We start from the raw sequence: 23,495 nt of genomic DNA, 5'->3' as shown, positions 1-23,495 counted from the left end.
TTGCTGCTTATATTTTTTTTTTTACACTCTCAGCTGTCAGTGGGGAACCCCGCTGCCAGCTGATGACTCATTAGTTGTTAAGGATGGTACGGGCGGCTTCCCGGCCCCCTCCTTAGCATCCCGCTATTTACGTAAAGTGTAAAATGCATGAAAACTGCATGCAAAAATGCATAAAAGAACAAGGGTTTAAAAACGCAAAACGCACTGCAAAACATGCCTGAAAAATGCATCAAGCGCAGCCGCATAGATGTGAACCTAGGGTCAGACTTACATCTCTTAGCTGTTTCGCTCAGTTTGCAAAGCGACCAGGGATTCCCTGCATCTATACCAGACCTTTATCCTAGATGAGGGTCTGATATAGATGGTAATGCATACCTTCCAACCATCCTGGATTCACTGGGACTGTCCCGGGATTTGATCTAAGTCCCGGCGAATCAAGGCTTTGTCCCGAAGTGGAGCCAAGTGCTGGAACAAGATTTCCCCAGTGCCCTCCCCCCAGATTTCACCTTTGCTCCCCCCCAGGCTGCTCCCCCCCCATGCAGTGGCGTATTATCCATGGTTGCAGGGTTTTCACTGCACATGAGCCCCAAAGAGGGGGGGGGTCACTCAAAAAAAATGTCATGGTTCTTCCTCCCAATTCATACCCCATGCAGACAAAAAAACGGCATTCCGCCCCAAATTCTATACTAGACCATTCGGGTCTGGTATGAAAGTTAGAGGGGAAACCCATCAAAAAAAAAGAAAAAAAAAAGAAAACAAGAAAAAGTAATAGGTTCACTGCAAAAATCCATACCATGCCTATATTCAACTTTATCTCTAATAAGAAGCATTCCAAGATAGATAAACATGAATCAATTAGATGATTACAACAAATATTGTCTGCCCTTTGACATCATTCTTAGATTCAAGCACTGCAAAAATGGATACCATGCCCATATTTAACTTACGGTATATCTCTATATCTCTAATAAGAATCATTCCAAGAAAGATAAACATGAATCAATGAAATGATTGCCACATATACTGTCTACCCTTTGGCATCATTCTTAGATTCAAACACACTGATTTACCTGACAGGCACACCTTAAGGGGGAACTGAACTGCCGAGGCCTAACTAAGGAATCCAAAGCAGATAAATAGATGACTACCAACAAACATTAAAAAAAACGGAGGCAGTCACTTCCTATCTATGTTCAGTTGTGTATTTTCTCATTTGTTCATCGTTCACCCTTCCTACAATAAATATCCCACGACTCAAAGTCCACAAACTCTGCTCAAAACATGGGCGAAGTTCTTACGTCAGTCAGGCTTTCATAACTCTAGGCGAAATAATAATTACTGAGATACATCTACAAGTCAAAGTTTGTAATAATAAATGATTTCATTTTGTGTGTTTTTTCTTTATCATTCACAATAATATTCCAATATTTATTAATAATTTAAGAATTAAACAGTGATTTCTGATGCGAGGGTGCCACGTGTGACAGTTAACGTTCCTTCCTTTCGGGAACTTTAACTGATGGTAGATTCTTGCTGAGAATGTTGTATTGTTGTGTATAAATAAGTCAACTATGCCAGTTCAACACAAAGGACTCGTCACAATTAAGGTGTGCTTATTTATATATATATATATATATATATATATATATATATATATATATATATATATACATACAGTATCTCACAAAAGTGAGTACAACCCTTAAATTTTTGTAAATATTTTATTATATCTTTTCATGTGACAACACTGAAGAATTTACACTTTGCTACAATGTAAAGTAGTGAGTGTACAGCTTGTATAACAGTGTAAATTTGCTGTTCCCTCAAAATAGCTCAACACACAGCCATTAATGTCTAAACCGCTGGCAACAAAAGTCAGTACACCCCTAAGTGAAAATGTCCAAATTGAGCCCAAAGTGTCAAAATTTTGTGTAGCCACCATTATTTTCCAGCACTGCCTTAACCCTCCTGGAGATGGAGTTCACCAGAGCTTCACAGGTTGCCACTGGAGTCTTCTTCCACTCCTCCATGATGACATCACAGAACTGGTGGATGTTAGAGACCGTGCGCCGCTCCACCTTCTATTTGAGGATGCTCCACAGATGCTCAATAGGGTTTAGGTCTGGAGACATGCTTGGCCCGTCCTTCACCTTTACCCTCAGCTTCTTTAGCAAGGCAGTGGTCGTCTTGGAGGTGTGTTTGGGGCAGTTATCATGTTGGAATACTTCCCTGCGGCCCAGTCTCTGAAGGGAGAGGATCATTCTCTGCTTCAGTATATCACAGTACATGTTGGCATTCATGGTTCCCTCAATGAACTGTAGCTCCCCAATGCTGGCAGCACTCATGCAGCCCCAGACCATGACACTCCCACCACCATGCTTGACTGTAGGCAAGACACACTTGTCTTTGTACTCCTCACCTGGTTGCCGCCACACATGCTTGTCACCATCTGAACCAAATACGTTTATCTTGGTCTCATCAGACCACAGGACATGGTTCCAGTAATCCATGTCCTTAGTCTGCTTGTCTTCAGCAAACTGTTTGCGGCCTTTTTTGTGCTTCATCTTTAGAAGAGGCTTCCTTCTGGAATGACAGCCACGCAGACCAATTTGATGCAGTGTGCGGCGTATGGTCTGAGCACTGACAGGCTGACCCTCCACCCCTTCAACCTCTGTAGCAATCTTGCGCATCGGAATTGCATACACACTATCGGAATTTCCGATCCAAAGTTTTTCCGTCTGGAAAATTGAGAACATGCTCTCAAATTTTTGCTGGCAGGAATTCGGCCAGCTAAATTCCGATGAAGCATACACACAGTCACATTTTCCAATGAAAAGCTCTCATCTGTCTTTTGCTGGCCAAAATTCCAATCATGTGTACGCGGCATTATGCCCTGTACACACGGTCGGACTTTCTGATGGAAAATGTGCGATCGGATCGTGTTGTCGGAAAATCCGATCGTGTGTGGGCTCCATCTGACTTTTTCCGTCGGAATTTCCGACACATAAAGTCTGAGAGCTGGATCTAAAATTTTCCGACAACAAAATCCGATCGTTTAAATTTCAATCGTGTGTAGACAATTCCAACGGACAAAGTGCCACGCATGCTCAGAATAAATTACAAGATGAAAGCTATTGGCTACTGGCCTGTTTATAGTCCCGTCCTACGTGTTTTACGTCACCGCGTTCAGAACGATCGGATTTTCCGACAACTTTGTGCGAGCGCGTGTATGCAAGACAAGTTTGGCCCAAAATCCGTCTGAAAAAATCCGATGGCTCTGCACCTCATGTGTTACGCACACTCCTGAATTTTGCACCCCATGTGTTATGCACTCCCAAGCTCTGCACCCGAGTGTTACACACTCCTGAGCTCTGCACCCCGAGTGTTACGCACTCCTCAGATCTGCACTCCGAGTGTTATGCAGTCCTGAGCTCTGCACCTCATGTGTTATGCATGCCCGAGCTCTGTACCCATGTGTTACGCACTCCTGAGCTCTGCACCTCAAGTGTTACACACTCCTGAGCTCTGCACCCGAGTGTTACGCACTCCTGAGTTCTGCACCCCAAGTGTTATGCACTCCTGAGCTCTGCACCCCAAGTGTTACACAGTCCTGAGCTCTGCACCCCGTGTGTTACGCACTCCTGAGCCCTGCATCCTGTGTGTTGTGCACTCCTGAGCTCTGCACCCTGTGTATTATGCACTCCTGAGCTCTGCACCCTGTGTTATGCACTCCTGAGCTCTGCACCCTGTGTGTTATGCACTCCTGAGCTCTGCACCCCGAATGTTATGCACTCCTGAGCTCTGCACCCTGTGTGTTAAGCACTCCTGAGCTCTGCACCCCGTGTGTTATGCACTCCTGAGCCCTGCACCCTGTGTGTTGTGCACTCCTGAGCTCTGCACCCTGTGTGTTATGCACTCCTGAGCTCTGCACCCCGAGTGTTATGCACTCCTGAGCTCTGCACCCCATGTGTTATGCACTCCTGAGCTCTGCACCCTGTGTGTTATGCACTCCTGAACTCTGTATGTTACTCACTGCTGACCCCTACACCCTGTTCATTATTAAATGCTGACCCCTGCTTGATAGACAGTGGAACCAGTATGCAAAGCTTGTAATAGGATCCACATATGGGTGCTCTGGCTCAGGTGTCCTCCTGTGATCAAGGCTTCCTGCCAAAACGCGTAATCCCCTGTTTTATACTCACTATCATGTACAAATAAAGTAACTTGCATGGACTTTGGAGTTGCGGCCTCTATCGTTTTGTTTAAGTATCATTTTTTGTACATTATACCCAGACCCTTACACTGCATTTACTATTCTGTACATTACACTTCTGTCCCCTGCACTGTATATGCTATGGTGCACGTTATAAACCTGACTCCTGCACTACATTCACTATGTTGTACCCTGTATATGCTATGTTGTACATTATTCTCCTGCGCCCTGTGATGTATATCCTATGTTTTACATTAATATTAAAATATATCTTCCAGTGCCAGGTGGGATTGTTACTAATGCTGCTGCAGGGGTATCTTAAAACTACACCTATGTGGTCACGGCCACTTTTCACCAGCCATACCCACTTTTCACCTTTTAACAATTGTTCCTCTTTGTCAAGTTCAAAGCGGGGAGATGTGTTGCAATTCTACCGGAGCTTATGCAAGGGAAGGCAACAAAATTATGAGCTTATTTCTCTGTCACCGTGCTTTCTCCTCCTACCAACATGCTCCTTATTAGAACATAAGCACAACAGAGTTGCACCATGTGCTGCTCTTCCCTCGTCCTGTCTGTGGTTTGCTGTATAGGGGATTGCGTGAGGCCAATACTAGTTCAAACTGTGGTACCTATCCTGCTTGTATTAAAAAATTATACATTTTATGATGTAATAACGACTTTATCCATTTTTGTGTTGTATGTCTACTTGGATTTCAGCATAAGGAGAAGTTCAACTAAATCACAATTGCAAACACAGTTGTAAAAGTGAATCATATAATTAGAGTGACTACCAGCATGTGTCAGCTGCAATGCTGGTGTGTCAGCTCTGACATACAGTTTTTAAAGTTATATTAAAGGCATTTCTTTCCCTAAATCAGATAAGATAAGATAAGATAAGATAAGAGTACATATTTCACATGCATTTCATTTATTTTTTAATTTTTTTATGAGTTTCCTCCACTGAGCTTCCTTTTTCAATTGTCCCCTAGCCGTGCCACTAAATTCCTGTTCTCTTTGTGCCACCGGGCCCTATAGAGTCCTGTGTAGGTCTCCGCAACATGCGTGCTCCCGCCATGTACTACAACTCTATGTGCAGCTGTTTACATTGCGCACACACACACAAGCAGGAGGGGAATACAGAGCAGTTGCCTTTTAACCTCTTAAGTCCCGGACCATTTGGTTGGCCAAAGACCAGAGCGTTTTTTGCGATTCGGCACTGCGTCGCTTTAACTGACAGTTGCGACGTGGCTTCCAAAGATAATTGACGTCCTTTTTTCCCACAAATAGAGCGTTCTTTTGGTGTTTTTTAATCACCTCTGCGGGTTCTATTTTTTGCGCTCTAAACAAAAAAAGAGCGACAATTTTGAAAAAAAAACGCATTATTTTAAACTTTTTGCTATAATAAATATCCCCCAAAAATATATAAAAAAATTATTTTTTCCCTCAGTTTAGGCCGATATGTATTCATCTACATATTTTTGGTAGAAAAAAAACAAAAACGCAATAAGCATTTATTGATTGGTTTGCGTAAAAGTTATAAAGCGTCCACAAAATAGGGGATAGATTTATGGCATTTTTATAAAAAAAAAATGTTTTACTAGTAATGGCAGCAATCAGCAATTTTTATCGTGACCACGAGATTATGGCAGGCACATCTGACAATTTTGACAAATTTTTGGGACCATTGGCATTAATACAGTGATCAGTGCGATTAAAATTGCATTGATTACTGTAAAAATGTCACTGGCAGTGAAGGGGTTAACACTGGGGGGCGGGGAGGGATTAATATGTATCCTAATATTTATGGACAGACGATCTGTCAGTTCCCTGCTCAGAGAACCGGCAACTGTGTGTTTACACGCACAGCTCCCGGTTCTCCGTGTGCCCCGAGCGATCGCAGGAGCCTGGCGCCGCAATCGAGACCACCGGGCACTCGCATTGTTTATGTAACCGATGTAACATAACGGCGATTTGCGTGATCGCGTGTAGACAATTTCGACGGACAAAGTGCCACGCATGCTCAGAATAAATTACAAGACGAAAGCTATTGTCTACTGGCCTGTTTATAGTCCCGTCGTACGTGTTTTACGTCACCGCGTTCAGAACGATCAGATTTTCCGACAACTTTGTGCTACCGCGTGTATGCTAGACAAGTTTGGCCCAAAATCCGTCGCAAAAAATCAGATGGATTTTTATCGTCGGAAAGTCCGACCGTGTGTATGGGGCATTAGACCTCACTATTAGTCTGAGCTGTGAACAGGTCTTTATATACAGTATGCAAGCTGACTGATACTCTGGGCTCTATCCTATTTTCTTTGCTGTGTTATGCACTCCTGAGCTCTGCTCCCCGTGTGTTATGTACTCCTGAGGTTTGCATCCCATGTGTTCTGCACTCCTGAGCTCGGCACCCCATGTTTGTTACGCACTCCTGAGGTCTGCACCCCATGCGCTACGCACTCCTGAGGTCTGTACCCCATGTGTTATGCACTCCTGAGCTCTGCACCCCATGTGTTATGTACGCCTGAGCTCTGCACCCCATGTGTTACACACGCCTGAGCTCTGCACCCCATGTGTTACGCACTCCTGAGCTCTGCACCCCATGTGTTATGCACTCCCAAGCTCTGCACCCGAGTGTTACGCACTCCTGAGGTCTGCACCCCATGTGTTATGCACTCCTGAGCTCTGCACCCCATGTGTTAAGCACGCCTGAGCTCTGCACCCCTATATGTTACACACGCCTGAGCTCTGCACCCCATGTGTTATGCACTGCCAAGCTCTGCATCCGAGTGTTACGCACTCCTCCGCTCTGCACCCCGTGAGTTTTTCAGTCCTGAGCTCTGCACCCCATGTGTTATGCACTCCCGAGCTCTGCACCCATGAGTTACGCACTCCTGAGCTCTGCACCTCAAGTCTTACACACTCCATTAATGGCGCTGATCAGTAATTTTTATTGTGACCGCGATGTTACAGCGAACACGTCGGACATTTCTGACACATTTTTGGGACCATTGGCATTAATACAGCGATCAGTGCGATTAAAATTGCATTGATTACTGTAAAAATGTCACTGCCAGTGAAGGGGTTAACAATCTGTCAGTTCCCTGCTCACAGAAATAGCAACTGTGTGTTTACACGCACAGCTCCCGGTTCTCCGTGTGCCCCGAGCGATCGTGGGAGCCCGGCACCGCGATCGAGACCGCCGGGCACTCACATCGTTTATGTTACCGGCGTAACATAACGGCGATTCGCGCAGCCGAGCCATGCTGCTGCAGAACAACTGCGGCAGCTGGTCGGCATGCGGTTAAGGTTGGTGGATCACTTTTCAGAGGGCCTTTGTTGAGCAGTGAGGATGCTATGGGGTTGATTTACTAAAGGAAACTAGACTGTGCAGTAACACTCTGCAAGAGTGTTTGTTCCATTGCTTAGTAAATGAGCAGAAGCTCTGCTGACTTCCATCATCCAATGATGTGCTAGCAAAAATTATGTTTTTTTAAAATTTTCCTTGCAGGTGATTGGGTATTGTTTGCAAAGTGGAGCCTTACCTCATTTACTACGCTCTGGAGCAACTGCACTGCAGTCTATTTGCCTTTAGTAAATCAACCCCTATAACTTTTGCGCAAACCAATCGATATTGGGATTTTTTTTACCAAAAATATGTAGCAGAATACATTGCAAAATAGGAAGGCAATACAATGAGTGAGCAAAGAGGAAGCTGCATGCCCCGATAAAGGTAAAAAATGGAAAAGGTTTCCCTATGGGGTTTTGTACTGCTGCAAAAAAATTCTAAATACATTTTAAAAATATATTTATTACAAAAATTAAATAAAGATACAGAGGCATAAATATCTGTTAAAACATGAGTTCTGTGATTGAAGTTAACAGACATACATGATGATACAGCCGTACAGTGAACATTTAAAACATAGCATGATATACATATATAGTCATGCTAGAAAAGCTAAGACGTGTTTCGGCCATATGCAGTAGAGGTCTTCTTCAAGGGGAAACAAAGTACAGAGTGCTAGAGAACGCAATCACAGAGCTCATATTTTAAAAGATATTTATGCCTCTGTATCTTATTTAATTTTTGTAATAAATATATTTTTATAATCTATTTTGAATTTTCTTGCTGCAATACAAAACCACATAGGGAAACCTTTTCCATTTTGTAGCAGAATACATATTGGACAGAATTCAATATGTTTTATAGCAGAAAGTAAAAATGTTTTTTTCAAAATTGTCGGGCTTTTTCTGTTTATAGCGCAAAAAATATAAAACACAGAGGTGATCAAATACCAACAAAAGAAAGCTCTATTTGTGGGAAAAAAAAGGACATACACACAAGGACATTTATATATACACAACCGTGCAATTGTCAGTTACAGTTATGCCCCATACACACGGTCGGACATTCTGACCACAAAAATAAAAAAGATCCGACGGTTTTGGCCGAAACTTGTCTTGCATACACACGGTCACACAAAGTTGTCGGAAAATCCGATCGTTCGGAACGAGGTGACGTAAAACAAGTACGACAGGACTACGTAGAGGCCAGTAGCCAATAGCTTTCGTCACCAAATTTTTTCTGAGCATGCGTGGCACTTTGTGTGTCGGAATTCTCTACATATGATTGGAAAAAGTCGGATTTTGTTGTCGGAAAATTTTAGATCCAGCTCTCAAACTTTTTCTGTCGGAGCCCACACACGATCGGATTTTCCGACAATGTAATCCGGTCTGACTTTTTCCGTCGGAAATTCTGACCGTGTATATGGGGCATAACACAGTGCCTTATTGCAAAAAATGCCCTGGTGATGGGGAGGTAAATCTTCTGAAGCTGAAGTGGTTAAGAGTTGACGTGTATGCCTTAATCTCCTCCTGTATTCATCTGTCTTTAGTCATTACAACTTATTTTTGCCTTTTTAATTTTATGAAATTTTAGTTTTTTTGGTTCAAATATCCTAGCTTCATTATGTGTGTGTGATATCTGTATTTTACACATTTGGGAGCTATGTCCAATTATCCGGAATATCACCCATAAAGGTCAATAAGTGTGCTCTATGTGAAATGTACAGAATGTTGGTGGGTACATCACGCAGGCTTGTCTTGTGCTGATACTGTGAAAGGTTCACCTATAGGATCTATGTTATGTAGATAACGTGCTTCCTTTATGTTCATGACATTAAAATTTATGGGTAACTTACAAAGCCTGTTTTTTGAATGCTAAATGGTTCCTGTGTTCGAAATGTGAGTAGAACTAATGGTGGAACAGGGCTTGTAATTTGCAGAAAAAAATTTTTTTTTATTGACTGTAACTAATTTATAATACTTTCATGATGGAGCTTACAGTGACCAAAAAAATACAGAACATACATACCTGTAAAAAAAATGGGACCCAATAATTACATCCATGGGCGTACGCAGGGTGTGTGGCTGGCCACGCCCTAATCACCCCGTGCACCAGCACCGATGATAAGTCAGTACAGCCTGCCCTCCTGTACCGGACCCTTGTCCTATTAGTTCAAAAGGGTTGGGGGCCCGGGCACCTGCCAAGTAGGAGGACTGGCTGTACTGCCTTATTCCTGATCCTCTTGTTCCTCCCCCTGCAGCGCTGCTGGCTTCTCCTCCTCTCCCTCCCTCTGGGGACATTCTATTCCAGGAATGTCTCCGTCGTTTTAGAGATTTTAACACCCAAATATGTGAGTTTTAGAGGGGTACCCATGACTGATCTAGGGATAAAGGGGTGCAGTGTGAACAGGACCGACTTGTCCCAATTTATACGGATTCCCGAGATTCTCCCAAACTGGTCAAACATCTCCAGAGCCCTTGCAAGCAACCTGGAGGCGTCCGCAAGGTAGAGGAGGGTGTCGTCTGCGTAGAGGGATACCTTCTCCTCTATCTGTCCCACTGTTATGCCCCTGACCCTCCCCTCTGCCCGCAAGGCTATAGCCATAGGCTCAACTGCCCATGCAAATAGTCCTTGGGATAAGGGACACCCCTGGCGAGTACCCCGTCCCAGAGGGAAACTGTCCGAAAGGCAGCCATTTGTGTGGACCCTGGCCGTCGGATTGGCATACAACATCCTCAGCCATAATTGGAATCTAGGCCCAAATCCAAACCTAGAAAGGACCTCCAATAGATAACCCCACTCGACCGAGTCGAAGGCCTTCTCCGCATCGAGTGAGGCCACTACCCCCGCCGATTCCGGACTAGCCCTTGCCACATGCGTAAAAAGTCTCCTGATGTTAATGTCCGTACCCGTCCCCAGCATGAACCTTGTCTGGTCTGGGTGGATCAGAGCTAGAATAACCATGATTAGCCTGTTGGCCAGTGCCTTGGCCAGCAGGTTTGCATCAACATTAATCGAAATTGGGCGGTACAAGGAACATAAAGAAGGGTCCTTCCCAGGCTTGGGGATCACTATCACCACTGCCTCGCTCAGGGAGCTCGGGAGTTCCTCTGTTCTATGAGCCTCCGTCAACATATCATGCAGTCTGACCATCAAATCCTCAGCATATTGCTTATAAAATTCGACTGGTATGCCATCCGGTCCGGGCGACTTGCCCGACTGGAGAGTTTTTAGGGCCCTTAACAGTTCCTCCACCGAGATGGGTGCATCAAGCGCCTCTCGGTATGCGTCGGTCAGGACTGGGATAATCAATCAATAGGGTCTAAATAGGAGATCAGTTCATCCTGAGTATATGTTGTCCTGGAGCTATAAAAGAGGCGGTAGAAGGAGACAAAGCTCCCGTTGATTTTGTCAGGGGTGTAAAGAGGTGTACCGTTGTTATCCTGTATACACAACACACATGTCCCTCCTGCTTGCTCCTGTGACAACCAGGCCAAGAGTTTCCCTGATCTTTCTCCCTGTTCAAAGATTCGCTGGGATTAAGCCAGCATACGTTTTTGAGTAAGGGAAGTGCGGACCCGTACCACCTCACCAGTCAGAGTCTGTAGTCTAGCATAGTCTTGAGGGTCCCCGGTTCTAACAAACCTAGCTTCCTGCAGGCCTGCCTCTGTTTCCACTCTAGTCAACTCAGCCCTTCTCTCCCTATGAACTCTGGCTATGATAAGCTGGTATTGTCCCCTCGTGTATGCTTTGAAGGCATCCCACACCATCAGTGGTGAAGCCGAGCCTGGGTTGGTCGCCCAATATTCCCTATAGGATCCCTGAAGCTGACCATCCACCGCCTCATCCGAAACCCAGAACCTGGAGAGCCGCCACAGCATGGACTCTGTAGCTGAAGATAGCTCCATGGTTAACAGAAGCGGTGCATGGTCAGAAATGCCCCTGGGAAGTATCTTAATATCCTTTACCCTAGGGAGGGCAGCCCTCCCCACATATGCCAAATCTATCCTGGAAAGGGTACAATGGGAGGCAGAGTGACAGGTGTAGGCCCGGGTCTGAGGGTGCCTCCAGCACCACACATGCGTCAATCCGTACATCTCCGCCCATTCCACCAGTCCAGGGTGCAGGTTACCACTAGCGCATAATCTATCCGAGGTGGAACCAGATTGAAGTACCCCAGGATAAGAATATTGTCATTAGCAAAATCAGCAATCATCGAGGTTACCTGATGTAGGAGAGTCAAAGATGCTGGCAGAGGTAAATAGAGACCTGCTATGACCCACCTCATGGGTCCGACCTGAGCATGCATCAGTACTTATCTGCCCTCTGAGTCCAGCACCAGGTCCAGAAGCCTAAAGGGGATAGACTTATGCACTAAAATACTGACACCCCTCGCAAAGTTAGAATATGTGGAATGGTAGTGATGGCCAATCCAGGGCTTCTTAAGTGACATGGTTCTGCTGCCCACCAGGTGGGTCTCTTGTAAAATACATATATGGGGGCTGTGGGCTTTAATGAAATGGAACACCAGGGACCTCTTAACCGGCAAGTTAAACCCCCTAGTGTTCCAGGATAGAATGTTAAGGGATGCCATCATCAAATCGTGGTGTATTAATACCCGGAGTTAACATGTGGGGCCCTCTGGAGATCTCTAGCTGGACTCGGATCAGGCATTGCAGGCATAGATTCAGCTTTGACACATATATTATTTTGGTAATAGTTAGCAATTTGACCGTTAAACATAACCAAACATTAGATAGAAACCAAATAACTTCCCCTAAGGGGCAATTATCCCCACCCCCCTCCCCACCCAACCCCCAAAACCTCCAACCCTAACAAAGTCAGCTCACCGGCTGCAAAAGGGGGTCCTGTGCAATTGGTGACCCCCACCCAAACTGGGGGGCCAGGGATAAGTTTGAGCGGCTCTTCAACTGCCGAGGCATCCGCCATTGTAAGTAAAATTTGCTGCTGCGACCTTGGGGTCCGCCGGTGAATAAAAAAAGAGAATAAAAGAAAAAGAAAAGGGGAAGCAAAACCAACAGGGGAAAAATGTTCTCTCGCAATATATCCAAAAGTCCCAGCTGCAGGAGAACTGTAAAGATCCGTCGGTGCCAGTCTAATCGGTATTTTCCTCGCCAACCCGGGCAAACTGTAGTGTCTAATGGTGTATAAGTAGGATAAGCAGGTCTTAGAGGGTCTGCTGGCAGATTTCATGCCAGGGGCAATAGCTTGTTGCCCCGAGGGGGGGAAAAAATAAAAAACAAAACAAAAAGAAAAGGTGGAAAATTTAACCCCAAAAAAAAACAACCTCCATCTAAGGATCCCAGCCACAGGAGTCATGCCGGGAGGGAGGTGTCTGGTCTGGGCCCAGACATACAATGTTGCCAGGGTTAAAGCAAGTGTGCATGTACAAGTCCCGGTCATCCATTTCTGGGAAGGGAGTCAAGCCAGGCAGAGGCCTCCCTGGGAGAATTAAAGAAGCAAACTGTTTCCCCATCTTGGACCCTCAGCCAGGCAGGGAAGAGGACACTATAGCGGATACTGCATGCCCTCATGGCGGCCTTGACATGATCAAATGATTTTCTGAACTTTTGAGTCTCCACCGAATAGTCAGGGAAGATCATCAACTTGTTGTTTTGGTACCATAGGTCACCCAGGCCCCTGGAGGCCCTGAGGATCTCATCTCTGTCCCTAAAGTTTAGAAGACGAAGTATAAATGTTCGTGGGGGGCTCCCGGGGCCCACGGTTTAGGGGGAATCCTGTGTGCCCTCTCCACCGCATAATGGGGGACAGCCACGCATCCGGAAGCAAGTTGTGCAACATGTCTTCCACAAAGCATGTGGGATTTGCACCCTTTGAGCCGTCCGCCAGACCAACTATGCGGAGATTGTTACGTCTATTCCTGTTCTCTGCATCTTCTACTCTATATTCCAGGGCCTTCACTTTGGTCTGTAGTGTATGCAGGGCCGCGCCATGTTTAGCAACTGTGTCCTCTGTGTTGCTAACTCTCTGCTCAATCTTGGCTGTAAGGGTGGACTGGCATGTGGCAATAGCAGCCATCACCTCTGCCAACCACGGGGGTCTGGCCTCAACCGACTCCATAGGGCTTGTTTGTGAGGCCCTGTGGAGGCTGCGGGTATCCCTGTGTCCCTCCTCTGGGCCTGTGTGTGGCTGGGGGCTCTGTGACGGTGGATATCTGGATTTCTTCCTTCCCTTACCAGCTGCCGGTCCGGACGTCCTGCACCTCATTCAGCTGTCCCTGCGGGGCCTCTTGCTGTCGGGAGCACCACGGGACTCCACATGGGGATGGCGGAGCGGACCGATCGGATCCGAGCAGTACCAGTGTCGCTGTGTGCCTCTTCTGATCGCCCGCCTGTTGAGCGTGGTCTGCGGCCATTTAGGTGGTCATAAAGGGCCCGGGATTCGGATTTCTGCCGGTGGATGGCGGATCTCTGTGCAGCACAAACGCTCACCTCGCCATCTTGGACACGCCCCCGCGGTTACTATGTGATGTAATTTTCTATATGTGCAGGGTATATTAATAACTAATTGTATTTTAATGTTACATATGAGTGTAATAATTGTACCTCAGTCTTTTTATATATTCATTTTTTAATAAAATTAGAAAATATTGTGAAAATCTTTTTTCTAGATGTATTACTTGGTTGCCTATAAAGTCCACTTTATGCAGTATTTCAATCTTCAACTATCCACTCTTGTGTTGGATATCTGAAGGACTAGCCTCTCTTGTGTTGGATATCTGACGGACTATCCTCTCCTGTGTCTGATATTTGAAAGACTATCCTCTCCTGTGTTGGATATTTGAAGGACTATCCTCTCCTGTGTTAGATATCTGAAGGATTATCCTCTCCTGTGTTGGATATCTGAAGGACTATCTTCTCCTTTGTTGGATATCTGAAGGACTATCCTCTCGTTTGTTGGAATTTGAAGGGCTACCCACCCCTGCGTTGGATATTTAAGGGGCTATCCTCTCCTGCATTGGATATCTAAAGAACTATCCTCTCCTGTGTTAGATATCTGAAGGACTACCTTCTCCTCTGTTGGAATTTGAAGGGCTATCCACCCCTGCGTTGGATATTTGATGGGCTATCTTCCCCTGTGTTGGATATTTCAGGGGCTATCCTCTCCTGTGTTGGATATCTGAAGGACTATCCTTTCCTGTGTTGGATATCTGAAGGACTATCCTCTCCTGTGTTGGATATCAGAAGGACTATCCTCCCCTGTGTTAGATATCTGAAGGACTATCCTCTCCTGTGTTGGATATCTGAAGGACTATCCTCTCCTGTGTTGGATATCTGAAGGACTATCCTCTCCTGTGTTAGATATCTGAAGGACTATCCTCTCCTGTGTTGGATATCTGAAGGACTATCCTCTCCTGTGTTGGATATCAGAAGGACTATCCCCTCCTGTGTTAGATATCCGAAGGACTATCATCTCCTGTGTTGGATATCTGAAGGACTATCATCCCCTGTGTTGGATATCTGAAGGACTATCCTCTCCTGTGTTGGATATCTGAGGACTATCTTCTCCTGTGTTAGATATCTGAAGGACTATCCTCTCCTGTGTTGGATATCTGAAGGACTATCCTCTCCTGTGTTGGATATCTGAAGGACTATCCCCTCCTGTGTTAGATATCCGAAGGACTATCCTCTCCTCATTTGGATATGTGAAGGACTATCATCCCCTGTGTTGGATATCTGAAGGACTATCCTCTCCTGTGTTGAATATCTGAGGACTATCTTCTCCTGTGTTAGATATCTGAAGGACTATACTCTCCTTTGTTGGATATCTGAAGGACTATCCTCTTCTGTGTTAGATATCTGAAGGACTATACTCTACATTGTTGGATATCTGAAGGACTATCCTCTCCTGTGTTGGATATCTGAAGGACTATCATGTCCTGTGTTGAATAACTGAAGGACTATCCTCTCCTGTGTTAGATATCTGAAGGACTATCCTCTCCTGTGTTGAATATCTGAAGGACTATCCTCTCCTGTGTTAGATATCTGAAGGACTATCCTCTCCTGTGTTGGATATCTGAAGGAATATCCTCTTCTGTGTTGGATATCTGAAGGAGAATCCTCTCCTGTGTTCGATATCTGAAGGACTATACTCTCCTTTGTTGGATATCTGAAGGACTATCCCCTCCTGTGTTAGATATTCGAAGGACTATCCTCTCCTGTATTGGATATCTGAAGGACTATCCTTTCCTGTGTTGGATATCTGAAGGACTATCCCCTCCTGTGTTAGATATCCGAAGGACTATCCTCTCCTCATTTGGATATGTGAAGGACTATCATCCCCTGTGTTGGATATCTGAAGGACTATCCTCTCCTGTGTTGAATATCTGAGGACTATCTTCTCCTGTGTTAGATATCTGAAGGACTATACTCTCCTTTGTTGGATATCTGAAGGACTATCCTCTTCTGTGTTAGATATCTGAAGGACTATACTCTACTTTGTTGGATATCTGAAGGACTATCCTCTCCTGTGTTGGATATCTGAAGGACTATCCTGTCCTGTGTTGAATAACTGAAGGACTATCCTCTCCTGTGTTAGATATCTGAAGGACTATCCTCTCCTGTGTTGGATATCTGAAGGACTATCCTCTCCTGTGTTAGATATCTGAAGGACTATCCTCTCCTGTGTTGGATATCTGAAGGAATATCCTCTTCTGTGTTGGATATCTGAAGGAGAATCCTCTCCTGTGTTCGATATCTGAAGGACTATACTCTCCTTTGTTGGATATCTGAAGGACTATCCCCTCCTGTGTTAGATATTCGAAGGACTATCCTCTCCTGTATTGGATATCTGAAGGACTATCCTTTCCTGTGTTGGATATCTGAAGGGCTGTCCTCTCCTGTGTTGGATATCTGAAGGAGTATCCTCTCCTGTGTTAGATATCTGAAGGACTATACTCTCCTTTGTTGGATATCTGAAGGACTATCCTCTCCTTTGTTGGAATTTGAAGGGCTATCCACCCCTGCATCGGATATTTGAGGGGCTACCTTCCCCTGTGCTGGATATTTGAGGGGCTATCCTCTCCTGTGTTAGATATCTGAAGGACTATCATCTCCTGTGTTGGATATCTGAAGGACTATCCTCTCCTGTGTTTGATATCTGAAGGACTATCCTCTCCTGTGTTAGATATCTGAAGGACTATCCTCTCCTGTGTTGGATATCTGAAGGACTATCCTCTTCTGTGTTAGATATCTGAAGGACTATATTTTCCTTTGTTGGATATCTGAAGGACTATCCTCTCCTGTGTTAGATATCTGAAGGACTAGCTTCTCCTGTGTTGGATATCTGAAGGACTATCCTCTTCTGTGTTAGATATCTGAAGGACTATACTCTCCTTTGTTGGATATCTGAAGGACTATCCTCTCCTTTGTTGGAATTTGAAGGGCTATCCACCCCTGCATCGGATATTTGAGGGGCTATCTTCCCCTGTGTTGGATATTTGAGGGGCTATCCTCTCTTGTGTTTGATATTCGAGGGACTATCCTCTCCTGTGTTGGATATCTGAAGCACTATCCTCCCCTGTGTTGGAATTTGAAGGGCTATCCACCCCTGCATCTGATATTTGAGGGGCTATCCTCTCCTGTGTTGGATATTTGAGGGACTATCCTCTCCTGTAATGGATATCTAAAGGACTATGCTCTCCTGTGTTAGATATCTGAAGGACTATCCTCTCCTTTGTTGGAATTTAAAGGGCTATCACCCCCTGTGTCGGATATATGAAGGACTCTCCTCCCCTGTGCCAGATGTTTGAGGGGCTATCCTCTCCTGTGTTGAAAATTTGAAGAGCTATCCTCCCCTCCTCTTTAATGTCTGTATTAGAAGTGTCTAGGCTCTCCTGGCTCGGTGATTGGTTGTCTCCCTTTCTATCACTGTCTGGGTTCCTGTGTCATCCACCGTCGCCATGGAGACCAGTCTCCCAGGGCGGCCCAGTCCACACAACTCATCCGGGAGGGGGGAGTTGTTTGCCGTTCCTCCCTCTATCCCTGACATTGGTCTCGCCCAGCGTGGAACGCACGGGTCATGTGACGTTAGTAGAGCCCCGCCCCCCGGGTCAGGCCTGGCACTGTACAGTGACGACATCGGACCGGAGGAGAGAGCCGACCCCGGGGAGACATGCTGCTGCTGCCGGCCGCCGGACTCCTTCTGCTCCGGCTGTGCCTGCTGGTGGCGGGGAAAGAGTGCGACAAGCCGTGTGTGAACGGAGTGTGCCAGCCGAGCACCGGGCAGTGTGTGTGTGAGGCGGGCTGGACCGGAGAGCAGTGCCAGCACTGCGGGGGCCGCTTCATGTGAGTCCCGAGCCCCAGCGGGGCCCTGTGTGTGTGTGTCTGTCTGTATGTATGTACACCCCTCATACCATTGTATGTACACCCCACATACCATTGTATGTACACCCCACATACCATTGTATGTACACCCCACATACCATTGTATGTACACCCCACATACCATTGTATGTACACCCCACATACCATTGTATGTACACCCCACGTACCATTGTGTATATACACCCCTCGTACCATTGTGTATATACACCCCTCGTACCATTGTGTATATACACCCCTCGTACCATTGTATGTACACCCCTCGTACCATTGTATGTACACCCCTCGTACCATTGTATGTACACCCCTCGTACCATTGTATGTACACCCCTCGTACCATTGTATGTACACCCCTCGTACCATTGTATGTACACCCCTCGTACCACTGTATGTACACCCCTCGTACCACTGTATGTACACCCCTCGTACCACTGTATGTACACCCCTCGTACCACTGTATGTACACCCCTCGTACCACTGTATGTACACCCCTCGTACCACTGTATGTACACCCTTCGTACCATTGTGTATATACACCCCTCATACCATTGTGTATATACACCCCTCATACCATTGTGTATATACACCCCTCATACCATTGTGTATATACACCCCTCATACCATTGTGTGTGTATATACACCCCTCATACCATTGTGTGTGTATATACACCCCTCATACCATTGTGTGTGTATATACACCCCTCATACCATTGTGTGTGTGTGTATATACACCCCTCATACCATTGTGTGTGTGTGTGTATATACACCCCTCATACCATTGTGTGTGTGTGTATATACACCCCTCATACCATTGTGTGTGTATATACACCCCTCATACCATTGTGTGTGTATATACACCCCTCATACCATTGTATGTACACCCCCTCATACCATTGTATGTACACCCCTCATATGTCTATATGTACACCCTGCACCTCCTGTGTGTGTATACACCCCTCATCTGTTTATACACCCCTCACCTCTCCCTGTACCCCATATATGTGTATATACACCCCTCATATGTGTCTGTACACCCCTTATCTCTGTATATAAACCCCTCATATATCTATATGTACACCCTGCACCTCCTGTGTGTATATATACACCCTCCACCGTTCCCTGTACCCCAGATATTTGTGTGTACACCCCTCAGCTCTCCCTGTACCCCAGATATGTGTGTGTACACCCCTCAGCTCTCTCTGTACCCCAGATGTGTGTGTACACCCCTCAGCTCTCTCTGTACCCCAGATGTGTGTGTGTACACCCCTCAGCTCTCCCTGTACCCCAGATATGTGTGTACACCCCTCAGCTCTCTCTGTACCCCAGATATGTGTGTACACCCCTCAGCTCTCCCTGTACCCCAGATATGTGTGTACACCCCTCAGCTCTCTCTGTACCCCAGATATGTGTGTACACCCCTCAGCTCTCTCTGTACCCCAGATATGTGTGTACACCCCTCAGCTCTCTCTGTACCCCAGATATTTGTGTGTACACCCTTCAGCTCTCCCTGTACCCCAGATATGTGTGTGTACACCCCTCAGCTCTCTCTGTACCCCAGATATGTGTGTACACCCCTCAGCTCTCTCTGTACCCCAGATATGTGTGTGTACACCCCTCAGCTCTCTCTGTACCCCAGATATGTGTGTGTACACCCCTCGGCTCTCTCTGTACCCCAGATATGTGTGTACACCCCTCGGCTCTCTCTGTACCCCAGATATGTGTGTGTACACCCCTCAGCTCTCTGTACCCCAGATATGTGCGTGTACACCCCCTCAGCTCTCTGTACCCCAGATATGTGTGTGTACACCCCTCAGCTCTCTGTACCCCAGATATGTGCGTGTACACCCCCTCAGCTCTCTGTACCCCAGATATGTGCGTGTACACCCCCTCAGCTCTCTGTACCCCAGATATGTGCGTGTACACCCCCTCAGCTCTCTGTACCCCAGATATGTGCGTGTACACCCCCTCAGCTCTTCCCTGTACCCCAGATATGTGTATATACACCCCTCACCTCTCCCTGTACCTCATATGTGCGTATACACTCCTCCATGTACCCCATATATGTGTGTGTATACACCTCTCCCTGTACTAATATATATATATATATCACGTATTCTATTGTGTAGGAAGTTGATGTTGTTTTATGTATATAGTATGTTCTGTGTAGAGTTATGATGGGAAGACTTTGTTATGTATGGGGTAGGATGGGAGTCATCTGTATCATCTATTTGTATAGAAGAATAAAAGTGACTCTGATATCTAGAAAAGGCCAAGTACAGACGATGTCATCATACAGCTGGTCTTGTGTTTTGTCAATAGTCTACATTTTTTTTTTTTGTTTTTTTTTCATTTGGTAGATCTTATCTCTTCTTCTTCTTCTTCTTCTTCTTCTTTTTTTTTTTTTCCTAGCTTATCTGCAAAGCCTCAGTTTTCCACATTCCAGCCTTTCTCATTGCTTCCTTCTATAATCTGCGATAATATAAATGACAGCTGGGACCTGCTGGAGTCCATAGACAGCAGACACTTCCCTTTCCCATCTCTCCATTCAGTGCTTCCTTTTCTGACAACTGTAATATTTGGTAGCGGTTACATTCTCCATTTGATAACATTTATTTATATGCACTTCAGTTTCTGCCTACATTATTTTCCCGTAATGTAAACCCCTTTAATGATGGAGAGATGTCCTCCTTGTGTAATTGGATTATTTATAACTGTTCTGCCATTATTCAGATGTTTGGTATCTTGTTATCTGGTTGGTATTGGACACTGCTTGTCGCTCTGTGTGTGGCTACACTGTTCACCATTTGTATACATTTTTTATTATATTTTCTCTGTGTTTACCAATTGTAACTTCTTTGATGCAGGTTGTGCTTTCCCAGTGCTGGTTCTTGTTCTGGTTGATGAGGTTTCATGATTTAGGCCTGAGCTGAGATGTCCGCTCATAATGTGATCTTGGATGTAGAAGTTTGTTGTGTGCTTTTTCCTGGCAAACTGCGATTTATCCTCCTCTCACACTTTTTCTTTTTTTTTTTGCTCATTATAACTTAAATTAATTGCTTCATCGTCTTTGTTTGGTGGCACTGTGGCAGGGAAGACCTGCTGCTACTTGGCAGTGGTTTCCCAGGCGTGGTGTTGACATCAGAGGCACTACAGAAATAAGCAATGTATGGTGGGGGATGTGGAATTTTACATTGTACATAATTTAAAAGGGAAGCTATCATGCATTTATTGTGGGTAATCGTGTAACTTATCTCTCTAAGATTTAACTCAGAGAAATGTAGCTGTGACTGGCACATTCCTGTAATGCAGCAAGTACAGTGCAATGCGTTTGTAGTGCCTTTCCTTTCCAATAACACCCCCAATTCATCCAGTGTGTGTGCCTGTGTAAAAATACTAGACGTAGGAATGATTTTGCTTGCATTAGCGCCATTCAAAAAATATGAGCTACTTTGTAATGCTCGTTTTTTGCAGATGGTCAGAAAATATAGCTGCCTAGCATAGCTTCACCTATAGCAGCCCTGTTCACTTAGGGCAAGAAGGTCTAGCAGTACTTGGTTGTACCCAGGACTTATGCAATGAATTTTGTTTACAATAGAAAGATCACAATTCTCTCATGATTCTCGCGGCGTAAAATTTGTTACATTTAGTTACATAGTAAGGTTGAATAAAGACAACGGTCCATCCTTAGTGAGTGTCTACAATTGTCCCTAACCCTGTACATTGCACATTGACATGGGTCCCTACCCTCAAGGATCCCACAATCCAAGGTCCCCATTAGAGGTCGACCGATATGGGTTTTTCTCTGGCCGATGCCGATATTTAGAAATCATGGCGGCCGATGGCCGATATATGATGCCGATTTTTTTGGGCCGATATGTTGGGCCGATTTTTTTTTATTAATTTTTTTAACCACTTGCCGACCGCCGCACGACGATGTACGTCGACAGAATGGCACGGGCAGGCATAAGGGCTTACATGTACGTCCTTGCCTGCCCGCGGGTCGGGGGCCCGATTGGGCCCCCGCCCAGTGCCTGCGGCGGTCGGTATTCGTTCGGGAGCGATCCCGGACGAGGGGACGGCCATTCATTCATGGCCACCCCCTCGCGATCGCTCCCGACGAATGAAAATGTCCCGTGACATCACTTCCTCTCCTGTAATGTAAACACAGGAGAGGAAGTGATGTAATCTCTCCTCCGTGTCGGTATTTTTCGTTCCGGCACCGAGGAGAGAGCATCGGTGAGTTGCACAAGCACTACACTACACAGTAGAACATGCCAGGCACACTCACACCCCCCCTTTACCCCCTGATCACCCCCCAATTACCCCTGCCCCCCCCCAGTCACAGTGACACCAATTGCATTTTTTTTTTTTTTTTTTGCATTGGTGTCATTTGTGACTGTAATAACTGTTAGGGCAGTTAGGGTTAGCCCCCTTTAGTTCTAATGTGCCCCCCTAACCCCCCCAATAAAGGTTTAACCCCGTGATCACCCCCCCTCGCCAGTGTCACTAAGGCTGGGTTCACATTGCACCGGTTTATGAGAACGAATGTGATTCGCACCGCACTGCAGTGCAAATCACATCCGATCTCTGTGCGATTCGAGTTCAGCCATACAGATAGTATGGCTGAATTCGTGTCGCACCCGCCGCAAATTCGCACGGGACCCTTTTTTTGGCCCGCAGCAGAATCGGATCGCATGGGTGTTCACACCATGCGATCCGAGTTTGCAGATCGCACTGCGATGTGCGAACTGATCTGGGGGTGTCATTAACATTTCACTGACACTCCCAGCAGTTCGCATAGGGCAGTGTCAACTGCCGCCGGGAGGCATGCGATGCGGGAACCCGCCGCGGATTCGTGGCGTTCCCGCATCGCTCCAGTGTGAACCCAGCCTAATAAGCGATCGTTTTTCTGATCGCTGTATTAGTGTCACAGGTGACGCTAGTTAGGCAGGTAGGTATTTAGGTTCGCCGCAGCTTTTTATAGCGCCAGGGACCCCCATATACTACCGCATAAAGCCCCCTGATTGCCCCCTAGTTAACCCTTTCACCAGTGATCACCATATAACTGTTACAGGTGACGCTGGTTGGTTAGTTATTTTTTATAGTTTCAGGGCACCCGCCATTTATTACCTAATAAAGGTTTAACCCCCTGATCACCCGGCGGGTGTCATTTGTGACTGTAATAACTGTTAGGGCAGTTAGGGTTAGCCCCCTTTAGTTCTAAGGTACCCCCCTAACCCCCCAATAAAGGTTTAACCCCGTGATCACCCCCCGTTGCCAGTGTCACTAAGGCTGGGTTCACATTGCAGCGGTTTATGAGAACGGATGTGATTCGCACCGCACTGCAGTGCAAATCACATCCGATCTCTGCGATTCGAGTTCAGCCATACAGATAGTATGGCTGAATTCGCGTCGCACCCGCCGCACCCGCCGCAAACTCGCACGGGACCCTTTTTTTGGTCCGCAGCAGAATCGGATCGCATGGGTGTTCACACCATGCGATCCGAGTTTGCATATCGCAGTGCGATCTGCGAACTGATCTGGGGGTGTCATTAACATTTCACTGACACTC

General features: G+C 46.0%; 1 protein-coding gene and 1 long non-coding RNA gene across 3 annotated transcripts in view; one reads left to right on the top strand and one right to left on the bottom strand.

The window, feature by feature from the left end:
* LOC143975570 (uncharacterized) overlaps positions 1 to 23,495 on the bottom strand; it is a 74,108-nt gene that overhangs the window by 15,482 nt on the left and 35,131 nt on the right. The window lies entirely within an intron of this gene.
* ATRN (attractin) overlaps positions 17,632 to 23,495 on the top strand; it is a gene marked incomplete in the record, with an annotated part of 385,746 nt that continues 379,882 nt past the window's right edge. The window contains 1 exon segment of the mRNA XM_077478033.1: positions 17,632 to 17,887. Within this exon segment, the coding sequence (XP_077334159.1) occupies positions 17,715 to 17,887 (173 nt within the window).

The sequence above is a fragment of the Lithobates pipiens genome, unplaced genomic scaffold (genome assembly GCF_037356315.1).
Source record: "Lithobates pipiens isolate NorthernLeopardFrog02 unplaced genomic scaffold, aLitPip1_a1.2 Scaffold_13, whole genome shotgun sequence".
Lineage (NCBI taxonomy): Eukaryota > Metazoa > Chordata > Amphibia > Anura > Ranidae > Lithobates > Lithobates pipiens.
Note: the sequence above shows the minus strand (reverse complement) of the source record. Positions and strands in the feature narration are given on the sequence as shown.